Genomic DNA, 21,323 nt, shown 5'->3' on the forward strand with positions numbered 1-21,323 from the left:
CCCAAATCCTCAAATACAGGTTCCTTTTTCTTATTAAATTTTATTTTGATAATTGTAAAAAGAAATCAGGATCAAAACTAAAGGCAACTTAAAAAGTTCAAATATATACTCCTTATATAATAGAGATTTATAATTTCCAGGCTCTCTCTTGGGAAGAAAGGCCCAAAGAGCAAAGGGGAAGGCAACGATGCCATCACACAATTCACTCATTCACTCAGAAGAGAAGCTGGCAGGAGAGATCAGTGGGGCATGAAGGAAGGGAGAAAAGAGCCATAGTTCTGCTACTCAGAACTCAGTCCATCTTGAGGTTAACATATATATAACGGATGAACTTTAGGGAAGAAAAAAAGGAGATAGTGCCCAGCATGAGGAAGAAGACATAACCAGTGAGTAAGGAGTAGCCAAAGAACTCTACTGTCTGTACTGCCCCTGACATATTGGAGCGGCGAGCATAGTAGAAAACCGAGTAGAGAAAGATGAAGAGGCCAGTGGAGCCAACACTCAACACAGAGCGCCACCACCAGCGGTAGTCCTCCCCAGACAACTGGAAGTAGGTGAGTGCAATGGAGATGCAAGCCCCCACACTCAACAGGATGGCGAAGACAAAGAAGAGGATGCCATATAGGGTATACTGTTCTCGACCCCATACTGTGGCAAAGATGTAGTACAGCTCCACAGAGATGGCACTGTGAAGAGAAGAAACAATATACATAAATTTAAGGCTATGCAGGACACCATGGCTAAGCCAAAACTCAGCTCACACCCTCCCATGTTGCTGGATCACTGAAAAGTGAGTCCATTCCACTTTGCCCCAGATTTTTTTCTTTCTTTTCGGTACTGGGGATTGAACACAGGGGTGCTTTACCACTGAGCTATATCCCCAGCCCTATCTATTTTTTGAGACCGGATCTCACTAAGTTGCTGAGGCTGCCCTAGAACATGTAATCCACCTGCCTTGGCCTCCTTGAGTAACTGGGATTATAGGCATGTGTCACCACACTTGATTGTGGGTATTCTTTTGCCTATGATTAGCTGCCCCTTTTTTTTGGGGGGGGGGGGTGCTGGGGATTGAACTGAAGGGCACTTAACCACTGAGCCACATCCCCAGCTCTATTTTATATTTTATTTAGAGACAGGGTCTCACTCATTTGCTTAGTGCCTCTCCATTGCTGAGGCTGGCTTTGAACTCAAGATCCTCCTGTCTCAGCCTCTTGAGCCACTGGGATTACAGTCACGCACCACTGTGCCTGGCTAATTAGCTGGTTTTTTTTCTTTTTTTGTAATCGTAGATTGACAGAGTGCCTTTATTTTATTTATTTATTTTTATGTGGTGCTAAGGATCGGACCCAGTGCCTCACACATGCTAGGCAAGTGCTTTGCCACTGAGCTACAGCCTCAGCCCTGATTAGCAGCTCTTAATTCAAGAACATCTTCTCTGAGAGATTGAAAGCAGAGATTTTTTGTGCGTGTGTGTGTGTGTGTGTGCTGGGGATCGAACCCAGGGCCTTGTGCATGTAAGGCAAGCACTTTACCAACTGAGCTATATCCCCAGCCCCAAAAGGAGGGATCTTATCTGTTTTATTTTCTACTGCATCATCTGTCAGGAACAAAGAGATATCCAGCAAATTGAATGAGTAATCAAATGGGCTCTAAACGCCACATGATGCCTGTAAACACTAGCAGCACGTGGGGCTTAAAGCCCATTTGATTACTCATTCAATTTATTAAGTAAGAGAGTGTTACAAATGAGACATCTGAACTGACTGAAGTTCAATTGTGCTTGGGGATAGGAGGAACTATTTAATGAGCTTGTAGTGGTACAGCTGAACAAGGGATTATCATTGAGTTATGGTAGGGAGTAGGTAGGGAAAGGAAAAATTGAAGTCAAGAACAGAGTGATGACCATGGAATAAAGATAGAATACCTGAAGGGCAGGAAGCCTCCAACAGTCATGTGGATGAGAGTAGACTTATACCAGGGCTGAGGTGGGATCTCTCGGGCAATGTTCTTGGTACGACAAGGTGCATCAAAGGAGCTAGCATTGTTCTTCCCGAAGATGCCTCCGATGACAGTGAGAGGAAAGCCTACCAGCAGCCAGACCGTCAGAAGCAGTAGGATGGTGGTGGCTGGTAGGGCCTGGGTTGAGCCATTGGCCCAATGTACCGAGTTCACCACACTCCAGGTCAAGAAGAAAGGCACTGCAGGGATGGGCCCCAGAGGAGGGTGAGCACTAGGAGTTATGTCCCTGGGGGCACCCACTCAAACTGCACCTAAAGGGGAGAAGAGTGAACCAGCCTGCCACTCTTAACAGCCCACCTATTTTCCTGGATATCTGTACAGAGCTGACTGCCTTTACCTCCACCCTTTTATATCCTATTGTTTTGTTTTTGTTTTTGAGTGCTGGGGTTTATACCCAGGGCCTAGTGTGTACTGAGCAATATTCTACCACTGAGCCACATCCCTAGTGCTCACTGTTCTTTATTCCTTATATTTTCAACACTCTCCCCCTACCCAGTGTCATCAAGGATCAAGGTAATTGCTTCATCAAAATCTGAGACTGACACAAATCCACCTGCCTTCAGGGGCCTGTTTTGCCGTAATACTGGTAATTTCTAGCATGAGACATTCCTTTGGATTAAGGCCCTGTTTTCAGAAAGTCCTACTTCAAATAAAAACGTGATGGGGGGCTTGGTCTGTAGCTCAATGGCAAAGTGCTTGCCTAGCATGTGTGAGGCACTGGGTTCCATCCTTAGCACCACAAGGCATTCTGTCCATCTACAACTTAGAAAATAAAAATGAGGTGGGATATAAGTCAGACGCAAAATTGGGAAGAGGAAGGGTTCAGATTGCACACATCTGTTGCCTTTGAAAGGGCAATCTTGTTTGAAAGGCTAGAGGGACCATACTTCCAAAATAAAAAGAAGTATCAAAAAGTAAACTCAAAGAGTGTTATTTAAGTATAATGGTTGAGAACACAGGCTTGAGATTCAGATTGCCTGCATCTGAAACCTGATTTTCTACTTTTGGATATAATCTTGGCTAAATTACCTAACTAGCTGAATGAAGTTCAGTTTCCTCATCTACAATGGGGACAACATTACCTACTTCACACACATTGTGAGGATTAAATGAGCTGAAGACATCAAGTGCTTACTACATTGCTTAGGACTTTTTAAGGACTTAACTTTTATTCAAAAGAAATAGATTCTTTTTGATAGTTTCCTAATTCTCTCCACCCCCATATTCTTTCCTTTAAAGCTTCACTCTGACTTTTCCAGGTTCCATGATGTGTTCTTAGTTCCCAAGTTCAGGCAGACCCACTAGGGAAGGGGAAGTCCTTACCAGAAAAGAGACTGGTGGTGAGAATGATGTTCCACACCCAGCGCTCGCCTCCAATCTGCCGGTAGAAGTGGCTGGACACGTAACCAGAGATGCAGCAGGTCAGGGCATACAACAAGATGGCTGCTGAGTTAATAGCTCCATGACGGTGCACGTTGAACATGCCCAGAAGTGCCATGACAATAATGCCTACAGGGTGGTAGTGAAAAGCCTATGTTAGGTCTTACCTCTTCAGTTCCTCTTGCAGTTTCAAAGGAATCACAACCCTTCGCCCAGACCCACGACTGCCAGCAAAACTATCTTCCCCAAATTCAGTTGTCCAGAAAGCCAGCAATAAAATACACATCCTCACTAGAGCCACCTTAACCCTTAGGTCTGCCCTTCACCTTGAACAGAAGATCCACAGACCTATTCTAATAAACTACCTATCCCTTGAGACAAATCCCGCATTAATTCTTATCACCTCACCAGTGCCAAGGGCCAGGAACTGGGCACCCACACCAAGCACTGCACAGAGCAGACCACGGTATGGAGGGAAGCGGAAGACATCTGTATGGATAATTTTCCAGCCATTGTCACCCTGGTCAAAGTCATCACCAGAACCTCCAGAGGTGGTCTCCTCATCCAGGTTGTATCGAGCCAGGTCATTCCGAAGCACACGCATTAGAATGACAGCCACAAAACCCACCAGTAAAAACACAAGCACCATGGAGTTGATGATGGACAACCAATGGATTTCCAATGTTCGGGGAAAGAAACCACCATCATCACCACGGCGCCTGTCACTCCGTCGTTCCACTGAAGTCTCAGACCAGCGCACACTGTAAGTGTGAGTAAGACCTAGGAACTCATCAGATCGTAACCCATCCAAGCTGTGGGGCTTCACATCTCGCACTGAAACATTGGCAAATATAATTCGATCACCATGGAATTCTAGGTGGAAGTCCAAATGGGTCCAGAGTCCTATCTTGTGGCTGTGTGGCAGGAAGCCACTCTCCTCCATGTATCCCACAAAACCACGGATTGGCAAGTCATCTACCACAAATTCAAAGTAATACAGTTCCTCAATGGCCTGGCGCAGCTGCTCCACCTATAAAGAGCAAGTTAGGAGACAGTCACACAAGGTCTTCCCAGGCCTGGGATTACAGCAGGGTTTCTCAGCCTCAGCACTACCTATATTTTGTGCTGGGTAGTTCTTTGCTGTTGGGAGGGCTGGGAGGTGGGCAGGCTCTATTCACAAAATGCTAGTAGTACTTCCCAGTTGTAACAATCAAAAATGTCTATAGATGTTGCCAAATGTCTCTTGGGGGACAAAACCCTGTAGAGACTGAGTTAGACTCAAGTATGTTGTGCACACACACCCCAGCAGATACAGATACTACTTTGACAGGGTTAAGGCTTTTTTTTTTTTTTAAAGAGGCAAGGTGTAAGACTGGAGTAGACCAAGAAGTGCCAGAATTTGCCAAAGAAAAACCATGACTGGAAGACTAGGGTAGAGTAAAGGAGCCAATCAAGAGCTAAGGGGTAGGTATGGAAGGAAAGAACTACTCAGGAATAATAGTTGGGACCTTATTATCGACAGAGAAAGTAGGAGCAAAGAGCTCTGGGCTCTAGTAATATCAGCTTTGCAATTCATTAGCCAATCTTTAAGAAGTCACTTCTTAGCAAATAAGTCACTTCTTAGTCGACTGAATTAGAATACTATCATCTGCCCTGTCTGCCCCACAGGGTTGTAGTTAGAATCAAGTCAGATAATGTTCATAAAGGTACACTTGAACCATAAATGCGAGGTACTGTTGGTCCCTGGGAATAACTCCTGGGCTACGTAATGACCAATGTAGAGAGGCTAACCTGTGCAGAACTGAGTTGCATGTGGCACAGAATTCTTTTCTCCACATTCTCCCGAAAGCGGATCTCATACAAAGACTCTGCCATTCGGTCCCCATCCAGCACTTCACCCAGGCTAAGGCTTTTGTGACGAATCTTCTCAGGGCAGCAGACTGGAAGCTGATAGTAGTGGTAAGTTTCTTGAGGGTTATGGTAAGGTCCCACTTTGTTGACATATAGAATGACAGGGTCTCCAGCCTTGTAGTGTGTCACACCTTCTACCCCTGGCCCACCACCGGTGCCCAGTAGCAGTATCAGGATTGGCAACCACTGGCAGCTCCAACTTCGAGGTTGTCCTAGAACTGTCATCCTTAAGGTAGCAGAACCTGTTTGGGGGAATCCTACGGTTACAGAAACTAGGGGTCAACTCATGACGCCCCCGGTTAGGTCCCTCGAATGGACGCCCATTTTGGCCTCCCGACCCCCACACCACACCATATCTCTCTACCCCAAAGACCGGCTTGGCCTCCTCTCTAGTCCTCCCAACCAGGGGTTCATCCCTCCCGCCGCCCGCCGGGAGCCTCTATTGCGCGCGCTAGCCCGTTTCCATGGCAACGCCGCGCGGCCTCGCAGCTCGGGTCCCTTCCCGCCACAGTTCTGGGGTCCTCACCACGCGGGAAGGGCTGCCCAAGGCGGCGCCAGCGGGCTCTGCGGCCCCCTAGCTGCCCTTGGGCTCCTGCCGGGGTCTCCCCCTGGGCGGCGCGGGAGCAGCAGGGTTGGAGAGGACCTGATGACCGACCTCCAGGGGGTTGTCCGCGGCTGCGCCTGATAGTGGAGGCTGCGGCTACACCACGCTGAATACCGCACCTGGCTCTGTCAAGTGCTCCCCAAGGAGTTATGTTGTCCTCAGAGGCGCGGGTCCAGCTCCGGGGATCCTAGGAAGCTGGGGTCGCCCGTGCCTGGTGGGGAGTCCTCCTGGCGTTCAGGAGAGCAGCCCAGGACACGTCAGTCTTACCACTTCCGTCTTCACGGGCGGGGACCTCAGCCCGGCGGAAGGTTCCTTTCTGGATCCTAGCGGGTCTCTTGCTGTGCGTTTGTTTCGCGGACTGCATTCTACCAAGGCCTGGTAGTTAGCATGCAACATCCTTTCGGGATAAGAATCGCCGTCCGCCTGTCTCCAGGAAGATTTAGGGCGCGAGAGCCCGGGCAGGTAGCGCCCACCTTTGGCTTGAGCGGTCGGAGGCCTGAAATGGAGCATTGGCGGTGGCTGAGTCCCCGTCCAGTGGACGCCCTGAAGCGTTTGCGGGCTGAACCAATGGGACTGCCGGGGCGAGCCCTGGGAGGCGGTTGGTGGCCCCCAACCCAAGCTGGGTGAGGATTTGCACGTCGGTCTCATTCAAGGGTACTACGCCTGAATATCCTCATTCCTTCCATCTATCAACAGTGGCTCCGCGTAAGAATGATAAATATTTGAAGTGTTTTCCCAAAGCTGCTGGAGGCTTCCCTGGCCGTACGACGACTATTCAGTACCTGGCGATAAGTAGGCTGGAGCCGGGTCAGGTGCAGAGGCACGCGGAGATAGGGTGTCTCACTTCCATCGGCGAGTTGGGCTGCTTATAGGGTTTTTAATTGGAGGTAAATAATCTGGTTGACTTTTCGTCTCTCTAGATACGTTTGTGCTTAGATCTCTAGATACATGCTCTGGGTTTATTATTTGGGATTCTCTTAATTTTGTATGCTTATTATTTTGAAAAACTTTGTCATTGTCTGCCTCAGCTTTTGTTCTTAGTACTGGGATGTAACCCCCATTCCCCATGCTCTACCACTGAACTACAGCCCCAGTCCTTTTTATTTTATCTTATTTTGAGACAGGATCTCGCTAGGTTGCCCATACAGGTCTAGATCTTGTGATCCTCCTGCCCCAGCCCCCAACCGTAATTACAGGCATGTAATTAGGACCTGCTTGTCTCAGCTATTTTTAAATGGGCTCTGCAGTCAGGGGAGTTATTTCCGGAAGTCCGACCTCTAGGCAATGACTTATGCTACCTGGGAATAACTTGTATGGAAGTTGACTTAAAGTTCTCTCTCCCCAGGGAAAGAAGTACTGTGAAAAATCCTAAGAGGCTTCAAGCCTCAGAATTCCTTTATTTACCCACCTCTGTCATTGCTCTCTCTGACTCAGCCTTTCTCCCTATAAACAGGTGAAGTTCCAGGAAGTAGGGGTTTGAGTTTATTAGACTATGATTTTTCTTGTCATTCTTTCCCCACCCCCCAAAGGGGTCTTGCTATGTTTCCCATTCTGGCCTGGAACTTGGGGCTCAAGTGATCCTCCGGGCCTCAGCTGCCTGAGGAACTGGGACTACAGATGTGCAGCACGGAACAGACTCAATAATGAATGATTTTTGTAACTACAAAAGTAATTTATAAGCTGGGCCCAAATTTGAGGCCAGCCTCAGAAATTTTGCAGGACCCTGTCCTAAATTAAGAAATAAAAATAAAAAAGTCTAGGTAATGTAGCTCAGTTGATAAAGCACCAGTACCCGCCCCCCCCCCCCCCAAAGCAACTTACAGTAACTTGGAAATAATCTTTTTTAAATACCTTATTTTGCTACAGGGTCTCCCTGAGTTGCTTAAGGCCTTGATAAGTTGCTGAGGCTGGCTTTGAACTCATGATCCTCCTGCCTCAGCCTCCTGACAACTAGGATTATGGGCATTCACCATTGGTCCAGTTGAAATCATCACAACTACCTGGTGTCTCAAACCAGAAATAGGACCTTGATCTCAATTCTCCCAAATATCAGTGTCATTAAATTCCCTCTACTTATTGCCCAAATATCTTCCAATACTTGCTTTCCACCATTTCTTTGGAAAGAGCTCCATCCTCTCTCACCTCAGTTACTGTAACAGCCATCTTGTTAGTGTGGTCACTCTCCCTTGGATCATTTTTCACACTGCTACTGGAAGGATCTTTAAAAATCTGTATCTCAGGGGAGGGCTTGCTGTATGTCAGCTTTTTTATTTTTTTGAACAAGCTCCAATCTTGATGCACAACAAGATTTGACCCTGAGTATATGAGATAAAGTGTAAATAGCTTAACATATGAACCCTCTCAGACCTGTATTCTAGTTCTGAGATTAGATAGATAGATAAGAAAGAAAAGAGAGAGAGAGAAAGAAAGAAAGAATTTCTTAAGGGGAAGGGAGGGAGGGAAAGAATTTCTTAAGGTATAGTCCCTTTCTGGAGTTCTGTCCTGTACTTGAGTTCAAATCCTGAACATGGTGTTCTCTCAAGCCTGCAGGCCTCATATTGTTCTTCCTACATAGACTGCCCAATCTACCATTTCCTATTTACCTGCCTAGAGAACTTTTTTTGGGGGGCAGTACAAACAACACCATCTCTATAAAGCCTTCTTTCCCCTCTCCTTCCAGGTTTGTTCATAGCAATTCATCTCTCTGTACCGTCATTTTATTTATATAAAATCCCTTGTTAATTGCTAACTCCTCAAAGGAGACTGATATATCTGTTTTTGTATCTTCAGGATCTAGCAATGTTTTCATATATACTAGGCAGCTTAATACATGCTCCTTGAGTGAACTGTTTTACTCCCTAAACACATGAGGGACTAGAGCTATCACTAAGGTACCTATCTATCCAGGGACCAGTTTTGTGGGAGCAAAAGACAGGCTTTCTTACCATTGGTGTTCCTTCATAGACTGAGGATGTAGAGCTGACTTCCAGCAGAACTTTGGAACTATACTGCCAGCAGGGTCAGACTGTCAGTAGGGGAATTTTACCAGTAGCCTGTGGCATAATCTGTTCTTTTTGTTTTGTTTTGGGGGATGGAAGACATGAGACTAAATCCTTGCTCTTTCCTGTCCACCCCTCCCATCTTAAATCCAAAGAACCTGGGACTACAGCCTCCTGTCCTCCTCACTGTCATTTCCACCGAACTTGTTCTTCCATTCCACTGAGACCTGCAACCTATCCTTCTGCCCTTTTGGTCTGTTTCTAGCTTGTCTTCCTTACCTATATAGTGTAGATTCCACATTCCATTATTGTGACCACATTCTTGCCTGTGCTCTTGGTGCCTCTACCATTATTTCATTTTAGTTGCCAAACAAAACTGTAATCTTAGATTGAATTATCCACCAGTATTCAAGCACCTACAGCTAAGATGCTAAAAGAATCTCAACATTGTATGTCTCTAAGTTTTATTTTCCAGCCTCGCTTGGACTTTCATTGCTAACCAGTCCCTGTTCATTTCTAAACCAGGTCCTTTCCATTCTCTACAATTCATTCTTTTCAAACCTCTGACTTCAACTTTCTTTGCATCACTGGACTCCCTGCTTAGCCTCATAGGAGCTACAAACAAGAAAATCAGTTTTGCATACTCTTTGGGTGCTGTGACAGTGAAAGTATCAGAGCTGTGAGCGTACCCAGAACTAACTTAACCTTGAGCTGTCAATAAAGGCTTCCTAAAAACAGCTCCACACCATAGTCACAGCTGGTCAGGAGGCTGAGACAGTAGTTTGAGACCAACCTGGGCAACTTAGTGAACCTATCTCATTAGGAAAGGGCAGTGGGAATTGTCCTGCCAAGCATACACAAGGCTCTGGACTTCAACCTCCACCCACTACCACTAAGCAAGACCAAAAAAAAAAAAAAAAAAATCCCAAACTTAGTGAAAGAAGAATAGGAGTTTTCCAGGCAAACAGAACAAAGATGGAAAAGCAGTTCTGTTTGGTTGGCACATTGTTATGTGTGCGTTAAAAGATGAAAGTTGGAGCACTAAGTGAGGTGTGCATGTCTTTAATCGAGTGACTTGGGAGACTAAGGAAGGAAAGTTTGAGGCCAGTCTCAGCAACATAGTGAGACCCTGTCTCAAAAATAAAAAGGACTGAGGATATAACTCAGTAGTAAAGCATCCCTAGGTTTAATCCTTAGTATGCAGTACCAAAAATAAAAGTTGGAGAAGTGGGCAGGTTTATCTTAAATCCAAATGGAAAAAAAAAAGAAAGAAAGAAAAGAAACAATCCCGAGGTGAATAAGAAGACATTGAATTGTTCTAAATGGGAAGAAAATCAGATTTATCCCATGGACTTCAGTGAATAGACAGACTTAGGGGAGCAGAGACTTGCTAGGATAATCAGTTGAATGATTGAGGCTTGAAGTAAGGGAGGAATGGTGGACTTGGAGAACCATGAGTACATTGTTGATATATTTAGGAGGTTTGAGTGACAAGACTTGGTGATAGATTGGATGTAGGGACCAAAGCAGCAGGGGAATCTGGGATGACATTTGTGTGTCTAAAGACAACTAGTGTAGAACTTACAGAAAGGAAAAGTCAGAGATGAAAATAAGAAGTTCAGTTTTGTGCATGATGAGTTTGAGGTGCCTGATATCTGTGATGTCTAGTAGGCAAGTGGGCACTGTATCCAAAACCACAGAGATATCTGAGGTGCAGATGAGATTAGGAGCAGTCAGCATAAACGTGGTAATTGAAGCCTTGGGAGGGGATGAGATCCTTAAGAAAGGAAGTGGAGATCTGAGATAATTGGGCTTGGGATACGATTAAGGAATAGATGGAGGAGCTGTAGCTCAGTGGTAGATTGTTTGCCTAATATGTACAAAGCCTTGGGTGCAACCCTCAGCACTGTGAGGGGGAAAAAAAAGATAGATGAGGCTCCTGTGGAAGGAATGACCAGAAGCATGAGAAGAAAATTAGAAAATTTAGGGTCCTGAAAAGCAAGAATGCCTTTCAGTGTCAAGTTTCTAGAATGAGCGAGACATGGTGGTGCAGGCCTATAATCCCAGCAATTCAGGAGGCTGAGGCAGGAGGATTAGGTGTTCAAAGCCAGCCTCGGAAAATCAGTGAGATCCTATCTGTAAAATAAAATTTAGAAACACGGCGGTGGGTGGGGGGTGCTGAGGATATGGCTTAGTGGTTAAGCCCCCTGTGTACAATTCCCGATTTAAAAAAAAAAAATCCTGGAATGAGCTTTAACACCTAGTAGTTCTTCATAATATACTCGTGTATGTCTTGCTGATAATAATATACTCTTGTATGGGTTGCTCTTGACCTTATTGATTAATTTAGTGTTCATAGAAAGTGCTCAGTAAATCTGAAGTAATGGGGAGTCTCCGTGGGGGAGTCTCACCAGATTGCAGAACATGCCTTTATGAATGAATATGTTCCAAACCACACATTCTCAAGCTTTGTGGCCAGTGATCATGGATAGAAAGTGGATTGTGATGTGTACAGAACTTGGGATCTTAGGAAGTTCCGTAACGGAAGAAGTAACAACAGCCAGTGGAGACAAAAAGAATTGCTTCTCTGTTCTTTCCCACTCCAAGTTCTTAGTGGAGGATTGAGCCCAGCATCCCAGACTTGTGTGACTATATATGCAAGCATTCAAAGTCTCAACTTGATTTTGGTCCCTTAGCCATCAATGGCTCAAGGTGTTGGCCTCTGAATAGACAGAGGCATCTTAAGTAGCAAAACTCCTTACTTTAAGCAAACCCAAAATCATGAAGGGAGACACCATGGAGTCAGCACCACCCACCGCAGCCTATCGCTCTGTCATGGAAGAGTATGGTTATGAGGTGGGCAAGGTCATAGGCAATGGCTCCTATGGGACTGTGTATGAGGCTTACTACACAAAGCAGAAGGTCATGGTGGCTGTCAAGATCATCTCAAAGAAGAAGGCCTCTGAAGACTATCTTAACAAGTTCCTGCCCCGCGAGATACAGGTCAGAAAGGGCTGGAAACTCATAACTAAATGACTTGAGATTTCTTAAAAGGGGTATGACTAGGAGAAGGTAGAGCCCAAAACCCCCAAATCAGATCTGAACATCTAAGCAACTGGGAAAATTCCTTAATATATATTCAAACTCTTTCCCATCTGCCCACTTGCCTCCAGCCTCCCAGTAAGTAAAAATGCAAAATAGGGTTTACTCACAGTCCACCAGTGCTCTGGAGTTGAGGGATTGATTCTGTTGTGGAGTTCTAAGTAAGTTGCAGCAGGAAGGTAGGAGAGGGTTGGGAGTATAGGCAGGGTTCTCCTTTCCCAGGTTTGATGGTTCCCTCTTCTGGGGTCAGGTAATGAAAGTCTTGCGGCACAAGTACCTCATCAACTTCTATCAGGCCATTGAGACAACATCCCGAGTGTACATCGTTTTGGAGCTGGCTCAAGGTGGTGATGTTCTTGAATGGATCCAGCGCTTTGGGGCCTGCTCTGAGCCCCTTGCTGGCAAGTGGTTCTCCCAGCTGACCCTGGGTATCGCCTACCTGCACAGCAAGGGCATCGTGCACCGGTGAGGGCATAGCCACCCAGACTGCGGCCTTTGGGATCCCAAGGGGGTTTTATGCATATCACCCATTTGCTGCTCTTTTTTTTTTTTCCTTCCCTTAACCTCTCCTCAACATCTAGGCCCATTCATCCATTCTGTTAATCACTGGTCAAGGATATTTGTAAAGTACCCACTGTATTCACACTCCCAGTGGTCCTGAGGTACCATCCTCTCTCTCTTCCTTTAGGCTCTGCTCACAGCTCCATGGCCTTCCTTACTACCTTGTGCTCCCATAATGGTCTATACCTCCCACTTTGCCTCTCCTCGTCTCTAGCCTCTGACCCCTGGCCCTTCAGCTCCCAGTCCAATACTAAGCCCTCTCCCCAGCCTGACCCCCAGCCTTTCTGCTGCTAGTAGGGATTTAAAGTTGGAGAACCTGTTGCTGGACAAGCGGGAGAATGTGAAGATATCGGACTTCGGCTTCTCTAAGATGGTGCCTTCTAACCAGCCTGTGCGTAGTAGCTCTTCTTACCGCCAAGTGAACTTATTTTCCCACCTCAGCCAGACCTACTGTGGCAGCTTTGCTTATGCCTGCCCGGAGATCTTGCTAGGCTTGCCCTACAATCCTTTCCTGTCTGACACCTGGAGCATGGGCGTCATCCTCTACACTCTAATGGTCGCCCATCTGCCCTTTGATGACACCAATCTCAAGAAGCTGCTGAAAGAGACTCAGAAGGAGGTCACTTTCCCATCTAACTGCACCGTCTCCCAGGAGTGCAAGGTGCTGGCTCCCCCAGGAGGGCTGAGGCCTTAGGGATGACTCACAGGGAAGAGTGAACCTAGGCCTTCCAATCCTGGGGAAGGCTCTTCCAACTGGGTTATCTCACACTCTTAAATATATAGTGGGGAGGGCTTAAAGGGTCTACCACTGGGCTCCAAACAGATGCTTGATAAAGTGGTTCCAGCTTCTATTCCTTTAGGCCAGAAGGGGATTATGCAAGAGATTCCCCCATCCTACCCCAATTCTTCCCTTCTCTTGCAGAAAATGTCTGGCTCTCTAGCATAAAAGCAGGGCTATACCCCCTTTCACCAGAGTGGTGTGATGGGCTATCTTGCTTCTTTCTTAGGTCCAACTGCTCATTGCCTGTGTGGCACAATGGGGGGCAAGCTCAGCCAAGACCTCTCTCTCCTCTGCCATAGAACCTGGTCCTCCAGATGCTACGCCCAGCTACCAAGCGTGCCACCATCCTGGACATCCTCAAGGATCCCTGGGTGGTCAAATTCCAGCCTGAGCAACCCACATATGAGATCAGGTTACTTGAGGCTGTGTGCCAGTACCCCGACAACAGTAATCGTCGTCGCCAGTCTTTGGAAGTCAGGAGCTGAAAATAACTAAGGCAAGGTGCTGAGAGGAGCAAAGTAGGAGGGTCTGGGGCTTTTATACCAAAAATAAATCTAATTCTGACAGTTTCATCAGTTAGGGTGGATTTTCTGGCCAGATCCTGTAACCAGTAATCTTGACACTTGTGTAGGTCAACAATAATTCGATGCAGTTCATGGGGGTGGTGGGTGTGTGTGTGTGGGGGGGGGGGTGTCAGATACTCAGATTAATACCCAATTAAGTATGCACTTAATGTTCAAGAAGTGGGACAAAAGCTCTACTTTATAGTTCTGCCTATCTATAGTCCAAAATGATAGCATTGTATGTTCTTTCACAAATGAATATTAGGCCATATTTAGTACTTTGGCTCCTCCTTCCTTCAGTGCCACCTTAACTACTATTGAAATAATACCAGGTAGTCAGGACTCCTTGTACTGTTGCTCCCAGACATAGAAGTGACAAGAGTCTTCAAGTCACACCAAGTCTTCTCGTTATGAAAGCTAAGAACTAGTGAGTTCTAGATAAAGGAAAGCTACTTGCTCTATCTATCCCTGTATTCTCCCTCCCTGTCCTTGAAATGTGCTTTGCAAAGGAAAATGGGGAAGTCATGACTGAGAAAAGCAGTTAACACTAGAGATGGCTCCATGGAAGTTTGCTTACCCTCAACACTAGGCACCTTTAGGATAAACCAACTTCAAAGGTAAAGTTATTTCCCTAGAATACATGTTGAGATTTAGAAACACCCATTTGTTCTATGTTCCAACCCCTTCTCATGACTCATTGTTCACATGTTCAGTGCTTAAAACAGCTTTAAGACAGAGAAGAGTTTCAAGTGTACGTGAGAGAGTATAGACACTGGTGATCCATCTACCCAATTTTATTGATAACAAGGGCACTGTAACTGCTATCAAAGAGAATGGAGCCCAGGGGTCCCTGCAGCAAGATCCTTCAGCGTTCAGCCAGGGATGGAAGGGCAACAGGTCCCTTTCTCATACAGGCATACTACCACATCAGCAAGACCTCCCAAAAAAGCTGTGCTTCTTTAGCTTGGCATTTGGCACTTAAGGAAAAGGGACCAATGAAGGCAGCAGGAGGAGGACAAACCCAGACTCAGGATACCCACTCAGCCAACTGTTTTAATTCTTCATCTTCATCCTCTTTGGGAGCTTTGAGGACAGGGACACCCAGAAAAAGAAAGGAGAAATGTTAAAGCCTCAGTAACTTCTAGCTATGCCCTACTGTGAACCCTGGAGCCTACTGAAGTGTGTCTCCCCAGCAAAGAACCTAAAGGTGTGTAGTCCTGCTTTTGAGGCTGCTACTCATTCCCACAGCACCTTAATGCAAATTAGAAAAAGCTTCCTTTTGTTCCCAGCATTTGCATCCCTAAAGCAGGGTACACAGCTTGCAGTACTCCACTGAGTGGAGCACAGGTTGGATTCTGGATTTCATCCACACTCCCTTTTAGTCAGATGCTATTACACAGTCAACAACCTGCATATGTGGCAGGATGGATGGGGAACAGTCTTACCCCATATCTCCCCACATCATCAAGTCTTCCAGACAACAAATAGTCCTGGTTACCTGGCCCTGCAGGCAGATGTGTAGAAGGTACACTAGGCAATTTGACTGGGGGTTCTTCTTCCTCATTGCCCACATTTAACAACTCCTGGGCCAATTTCTCCTGCTCTAGTTCCTCTAGCTCTTCCAGTAATTCATCCTGGATATCGGATGACAAAAAAGTTAAAGACCAAGAAAAGAAATTTCAACTTTCAAACAGATCACTTTTGAAATTCCCTTCCAAATCTGCCCCAAGAGCTTCTGTTGGGCATTCATTCTGGCCAGTCTCAGCTTCTCTAATAGTCCCTGACCCCTCACCCCCCATTACCTCATCCACATCATCTCCAAAGCCCACAGGCCGAGAAATGGCATCTGAGATCTGCTGGGCCAGTTCCTGTTGTTCTGTGATATCAGCCATCAATTCATCCACCTTGTCAATGTCCCTGAGAACAAGATGTACAGTGAAGAAATCAGGCAAGACCCCTACCCCGAATTCCTTATATCACATGAATGAAACCCTTCTGTCTTGTGGCCTCATACTAATAAATTGATGGCAGGAAAAAAGGTAGAATCAAGTCTGGGCCAAGGAACAGCAAAAAGCCACAATGGAAAGTACAGGCTGTGCTAATGATCTTTAAAAATTAAAGAAATCATCTTTTCTCCCTAGAATGAATGGCCCAGCAATAGGATCTTTCTTGAAGGAATCAAGGAGGCAGACAGGTCTTCTTATCACAAGTTTACACAAGTTCATATTCTGAAAGGCTTTAAAGTTGAAAGTGTTTAAGTTGTGGGTGTAGCTCTGTGGTAAAGTGCTTGCCTCGCATGTGGAAGGTCCTGAGTTCAATCCCCAGTGTTACCAAAACCAAAAAAACCTTGAAAGTATAATCCCAAACCATCCTTCCCAGTGTATAGGTACTCTCCTCCTCTGCCCCGTACCTACATGTCCTGGTAGGCTTTTTTCATGCCTTGAGCAGCAACCTCCATAGTACGAAGCACTTCTGCATTGGTGGTGGCATTCTCAATCGCTTCACGCTGAAACTCCAGGGTGGATAATGTTCCATCGGTTTGTGCCAGCTGCTGTTCCAATCTTTTCTTTCTCCGCAAAGCCTGCAGGGCAGCTGACCCAGCCCACATCCTGAACATCAGAGTCAGAAATACCCGATTCCCACCTGGGCCCTCCCCAGTGGCTCCTTTCCCTTATTACCTCTTTTGTTCTTGGTCCCATGCTTCTTGGCTGTTTGTAGCTCCTGCTGAATCTTCTGTTCCAGAAACTCCTGTTTTTTGATCAGTATCTTCTCAGTCTCCTTCAGTTTCTGTATTGCTTCTTCAGGGGTTGGCCCCTTTTCCTTCTTCCCTGAAGAGTCCAGTGCAACACAGACCCATGTTGTGTAAAAGACAAATATTACCCACCAATTGTTGAGTGCACAGTATGTGCCAGGCACTTGACTCTTAATCTCTAAATGATTCTCTACAATGAGTATACTGTCTTCACTTTAAAAATCTGAAAACAGGCACAAAGGTGTTATTTTTTATTTTTTTGTCTAAAATCACAAGAAGTTTAGTAGGAATCCAAAATGTGGCACAATGACTTTGAAAGCCAATACTCTTTTTGCTCTTTGAAGTAATTTCCAGCTACCACCACCCCTTTTGGCGGTACTGGGGATTGAGCTCAGAGTGCTGTACCACTGAGCTAGATCCCCAGCTCTTTTTATTTTTTATTTCAAGACAGGGTTTAAGTTGTCAAAGCTAGCCTGGAACTTACGATCTTCCTGCTTCGGCCTCTTGAGTAGCTAGGACTACAGGCCTACACCACTGCACTCAACTGACTCCAGTCACTTTTTTTTAAATACCTTTATTTATTTATTTTTATGTAGTGTTGAGGATTGAATCCAGTGCCTCACACATGCTAAGCAAGCGCTCTACCACTGAGCCTCAGCCCCAGCCCCTCCAGTCACTTTTTTTTTTTTTTTAAATATTTTTTTTTTTATTTTTTAGTTTTCGGCAGACACAACATCTTTGTATGTGGTGCTGAGGCTCGAACCCGGGCTGCACGCATGCCAGGTGAGCGCGCTACCGCTTGAGCCACATCCCCAGCCCCCCTCCAGTCACTTTTAACAACCACTATTTTCATTTGCTGTCCTAGGAGATGCCAAAGATCCTAATCCCACAATATCAAACTAAATGAAGTACAAAAGGCTAGAGGGAAAAAAAGAATAGTTTCTCCCTTCATCTTCTATACAACACTCATTTTCCCAAATAGAAATCTGATACCTTTCTCTGGGCAAAATCCTTCCCTACTCTCCATTACCTACAGGACAAAATCCAAAACTTTCTAGGGAGACCGAAGGCCTTCCCTTTACTTTTCTCTCCTCTTCTAATCACGTACACTGCGGCAGGCAAAACTTTTCCCCCATATCTCTCTCTCCTCCCTATGTTTTGTGATGCTTGTTACCACTTCTGGAGTACTCCACATAGCAAACTGCTAGCCTGGTGGAACACCGCCGACACCTACTTCTGTGCTTCCCTAGTGTTTTAGGAATGTCTATTATTGAGTTGCTATACTACACAAATGGCCTGTGTTCCCCTTGACATGAGCTTCCAGAAGGTAGTCTTTCACCTTAGGTCTCGACTGCCCAGCTAAGTAACCATCAGTATTTTGGAAAGGACTGGATAGAGGCTGCTGGAAATTAGTAACCCCCAGCCTGTGCGGTGGGAACCAGCTCAGTCGCCATGCTCTCCACTCACGTCCCCTCTCTCTGACCACAAGCTCAAGACTTAGGGATCCTGGAAGACAAGCGGGAGGGAGCAAGGCGCCCAGACTAGGCGGGGCCTATTGGCACCAGAGATGAGTCTGGCTTCAACTCGGGCCGGTGTCTTCGGTCCGCCTGACTCCTGAGGTTTTTCCCCGGCGGGGCGCCGCGGTCGCCCCCACCCCCCACTCCGACCAGCATCTCTAGGCGGCCCAATCTCACCCCTCCCGAAGAGTCTGCCGAGCCCACTCATTGCGTCCTCGCCTCTCCCGCCTCCGCCCCTCCGCGTGCCCCGCACTTCCGCCTCGCTCCTGGAGAGTAGGCCGGCCTTGGCCAATCCCTCCTTAAGGCGCCGCGGCGACATCATCAACAAGCGCAAAGGAGACCACTGCTGTCATGTGACCAGGGCCACCATCCCCAGGTTGACGCGCTCCTCTTAAAGCGGCCGCTTCACTTTCTACTACAACTGGTTTTGTTTCTAAAACTGGTTTTGTTCCGTGGAAGGGAACGTACAGCATAATAGCACCCACCATTGGGGTAGTGGGAAAATTCTCAGGCCCCTCAGTAAATGGCGTGGGGATGGGTTCCAGAATGAAGGAGTCACAACCTTTGGGCTGCCACAATCTATATGGCAGAACCTGTCTCACACTCCACTCTGGGCACCTCAGGTCGACAACCAGCCCCAGTTCACACGCTAGAAAAATAAAAACAACCCACACATAGATACACTTTAATAAATTGCAAATGCACCTGAAAAAAATGCCTTCTCCGTTTCCTTTCCATTTTAGGCTTCAAATGAGGCTCATCCTCAGGGCTGGACCTCAGTGCCCAGCTTGAGAGTTAGTGAATGTTTCTAACCCTTGGGCTAGGGTTTGAAGACTCATTCCATTCTGAATGTGAATGCAGAGAACACCTATAAGGAAAATAAGTCACATTTCATCAGCTTTTTTAGGCCTTTCCATTATTACTCACCTTTTGTGGGTGTCACCTGTCATGCAGACCATCCACCCTGCACATAACTACCTAATACCCTCTTAGGAACACTTTCTTACTTTCTTCTCATTCCCCAAATGGCTCTCCTCATTGCTCATACCCAGTTTACCAACATCTACAATATTTCGCTTCTCATCATCGAAGAAGATCATCTGGGCGAAAGAAACCCCAGTCTTCTGCTGCAACCTGTGCAAGAAAGAGCAGGGGTAACCAAGCTGGAATCTTGGCCTCTCTGGTACTCTCCCTGCTGGCTCCTACCCTTATTTCCACCTACCTCTCAAAGTGTGTGACTTTGCTGCCCGGATAAATTTCCCGATGAGCAAAATATCTAACAAGGTCAAAGAGCTCCAGTAGTTGGTTCGCCCCTTCTATCTCACCTGTCCTGCAGAAAGGTATAATAGATGGGATAGGAGAGTGAAAGGCCAAGTCTTGAAGAACTGCAAGCAAAGTTAAATATAACCAGGGGGAAACCACTTTGCTGTTTTTCCAGGAAGGCTAGGCTTCCTCTGCCCTCATTCAACTCCACAGACTTCTGTTTGACGGTTGAAAGCTGGCGGTTAGCCCACGTTTAGTAACCAAAATGCACAGGAGGATGTACAATTAGGAAAAATATGCACATAATCTGAAATTTGCACCCCCTAAATTTTAGTACTCAAGCGGTTATGTGAAATGTTTCCCCGTGCATGCATCCTTCAGCATTTACAGGGATTGTTGTTACTCCCTCTTCTTACCGGGAAGCCGCTGCGACGGGCACCCCAAGGTCCTGTAACCGTTCTAGGACCTTAGACACCTCCGGGTACAACCGAATGTTCTGGCCCCGACTATCCCGGACAGTTCCATCACTAGAGAGTATGAGAAAACACTCAGCTCCGGCGGCGTCGCAACTCGCCTAGTCCTCCGATACCCTGCCTCACCTGCTCTTGTGGAATGGGGGGTCTACGTGCGTGTCGACCCAAAAAGGCCACAGCGTGTAATCTACGAGAGGAAGAGCGAGGGAGGTTCAGCCTTGGGGTGCGCAAGGAGTCGGCTTACCGCTGGCGAGGGAAAAGGAGCATGCCCTACGAAACTATTCCTGCCCGTTCCTCACCCAGATCAAAGACTGCGAGCTTCGGGAGCCGTGCCATGCCTCGGTCCCGGAGGCTGCGTGCCAAGTTGGCGTTTTCTCCCCTGCCGGAGAACCCGCAATGCTGCAGAGGCCAAAGAAGCCGCCGGGATGCCACAGAGAAAAGAGACTAGAGCGTCGCTGAGCTCCCGCAGCCAGTATGGCGATCGCGCAAGAGCGCCTTCTGCTGCGGCACGGGGAAAGGCCTGCAGCCCCGCACCAAAGTGACCGGAGATATAGGGGTGGGATCCGTCTAAGGCACTGGCCACAGGCATCTTCCCCTTAACTTTTTCACTCCAACCAGTTTTCACTAGAGAAGCCAAGGAAGGGAAATCCTTTCTTCTAAAAACACCAGCCCTTTTACCTTACCGAGACTGAATATCCCATCCCAGCTTATCACTCCTTCTCAACCTTTCTCTACATTGGCCTATTGATAGTTTCTAACTCAGAGTCTTTGGCTGTCGCAGAGCTTCTTGATTCGTTCCACCTTTAGAGAGCAAGTAGTCAGAGACTGCTTGAGGATAGAACCATGGAAATGGGAAGAACAATAACTATACAGATATTGGACTAAGTTCATAAGCACACTCAAAGACACAGGCAAGGAGAAGGGTGTAGTGTCTGTTGCCACGTACAGTGGTGCACGCCTTGAGTTCTAGCTATTCAGGTGGCTGAAGCAAGAGGCTCACTTTTAGAGGCTCATCTAAAACATAAACAAACAAAAAGAATGTAAGGTCTGTAAAGCCCTTCAGGCTTTCTCCAACTAGGTACAAATGTAGAGTCAGAGCCACAGTGTGAGAAAACCTTTTCTCCTGGCTACTACTATTCACTTCAGTAGTATGTTAACAGATGCGCAACAACCAGGTTGTGGAAAGGAACTAACATGCCAGTTTCTATAATTATTCCTATCAGGGCGAATTTCCACCAACACAAAGTCACTTACATGGAGTTGGAAATAGGTGGCAAGAAGTGGCTCTCATGAACCAGCCTCACCAACATACACCTGAGTGGGCTTTCCTAGAGTGTGATAATCCCTCTAAGGGCACCAGCTCTTCATGGTACTGCTCCTTAAACCTAGTGTAAATAG

General features: G+C 46.6%; 3 protein-coding genes across 9 annotated transcripts; 1 reads left to right on the plus strand and 2 right to left on the minus strand.

Moving 5' to 3' along the window:
• Positions 1-20: 20 nt before the first annotated feature.
• Positions 21-6,168, minus strand: Tm9sf1 (transmembrane 9 superfamily member 1). 4 transcript variants are annotated; one of them, XM_046465262.2, is made up of 6 exons: positions 6,034-6,168; positions 5,191-5,552; positions 3,808-4,429; positions 3,343-3,528; positions 1,925-2,198; positions 21-686 (listed from the first exon to the last, which is right to left on the minus strand). In XM_046465262.2, exons 2-6 carry the CDS (start codon positions 5,533-5,535, stop codon positions 293-295), a joined length of 1,821 nt encoding a protein of 606 aa, XP_046321218.1. In that variant the 5' UTR covers positions 5,536-5,552; positions 6,034-6,168; the 3' UTR covers positions 21-292. The 4 variants fall into 4 exon arrangements, with proteins under 4 accessions (XP_046321218.1, XP_046321217.1, XP_046321215.1 ...); XM_046465261.2 differs by having other exon boundaries at positions 5,966-6,095; XM_046465259.1 differs by lacking the exon at positions 6,034-6,168 and adding an exon at positions 5,837-5,959.
• Positions 6,169-6,183: 15 nt separating this feature from the next.
• On the plus strand, positions 6,184-16,753 carry Tssk4 (testis specific serine kinase 4). 3 transcript variants are annotated; one of them, XM_046465283.2, is made up of 4 exons: positions 6,184-11,916; positions 12,266-12,480; positions 12,844-13,237; positions 13,657-16,753. In XM_046465283.2, the coding sequence occupies exons 1-4, from the start codon at positions 11,695-11,697 to the stop codon at positions 13,840-13,842; spliced, it is 1,017 nt and encodes a 338-aa protein (XP_046321239.1). In that variant the 5' UTR covers positions 6,184-11,694; the 3' UTR covers positions 13,843-16,753. The 3 variants fall into 3 exon arrangements, 1 of the variants encoding a protein (XP_046321239.1); XR_006856361.2 differs by lacking the exons at positions 12,266-12,480; positions 12,844-13,237 and having other exon boundaries at positions 6,184-6,801; positions 13,584-16,753; XR_006856362.2 differs by lacking the exons at positions 12,266-12,480; positions 12,844-13,237 and having other exon boundaries at positions 6,184-6,801.
• Positions 16,615-21,244, minus strand: Mdp1 (magnesium dependent phosphatase 1). 2 transcript variants are annotated; one of them, XR_006856360.2, is made up of 7 exons: positions 20,225-21,244; positions 20,052-20,112; positions 19,869-19,979; positions 19,412-19,519; positions 19,238-19,323; positions 18,895-19,057; positions 16,615-16,748 (listed from the first exon to the last, which is right to left on the minus strand). XR_006856360.2 is itself a non-coding variant. In XM_046465280.2 (6 exons), the coding sequence occupies exons 1-6, from the start codon at positions 20,259-20,261 to the stop codon at positions 19,025-19,027; spliced, it is 477 nt and encodes a 158-aa protein (XP_046321236.1). In that variant the 5' UTR covers positions 20,262-21,244; the 3' UTR covers positions 18,895-19,024. The 2 variants fall into 2 exon arrangements, 1 of the variants encoding a protein (XP_046321236.1); XM_046465280.2 differs by lacking the exon at positions 16,615-16,748 and having other exon boundaries at positions 19,197-19,323.
• Positions 21,245-21,323: the final 79 nt, after the last annotated feature.

This window comes from Marmota monax, unplaced genomic scaffold (assembly GCF_021218885.2).
Source record: "Marmota monax isolate L192 unplaced genomic scaffold, Marmota_monax_Labrador192_F-V1.1 WCK01_AAM20220418_F8-fsc00079, whole genome shotgun sequence".
Taxonomy (NCBI): Eukaryota; Metazoa; Chordata; class Mammalia; order Rodentia; family Sciuridae; genus Marmota; species Marmota monax.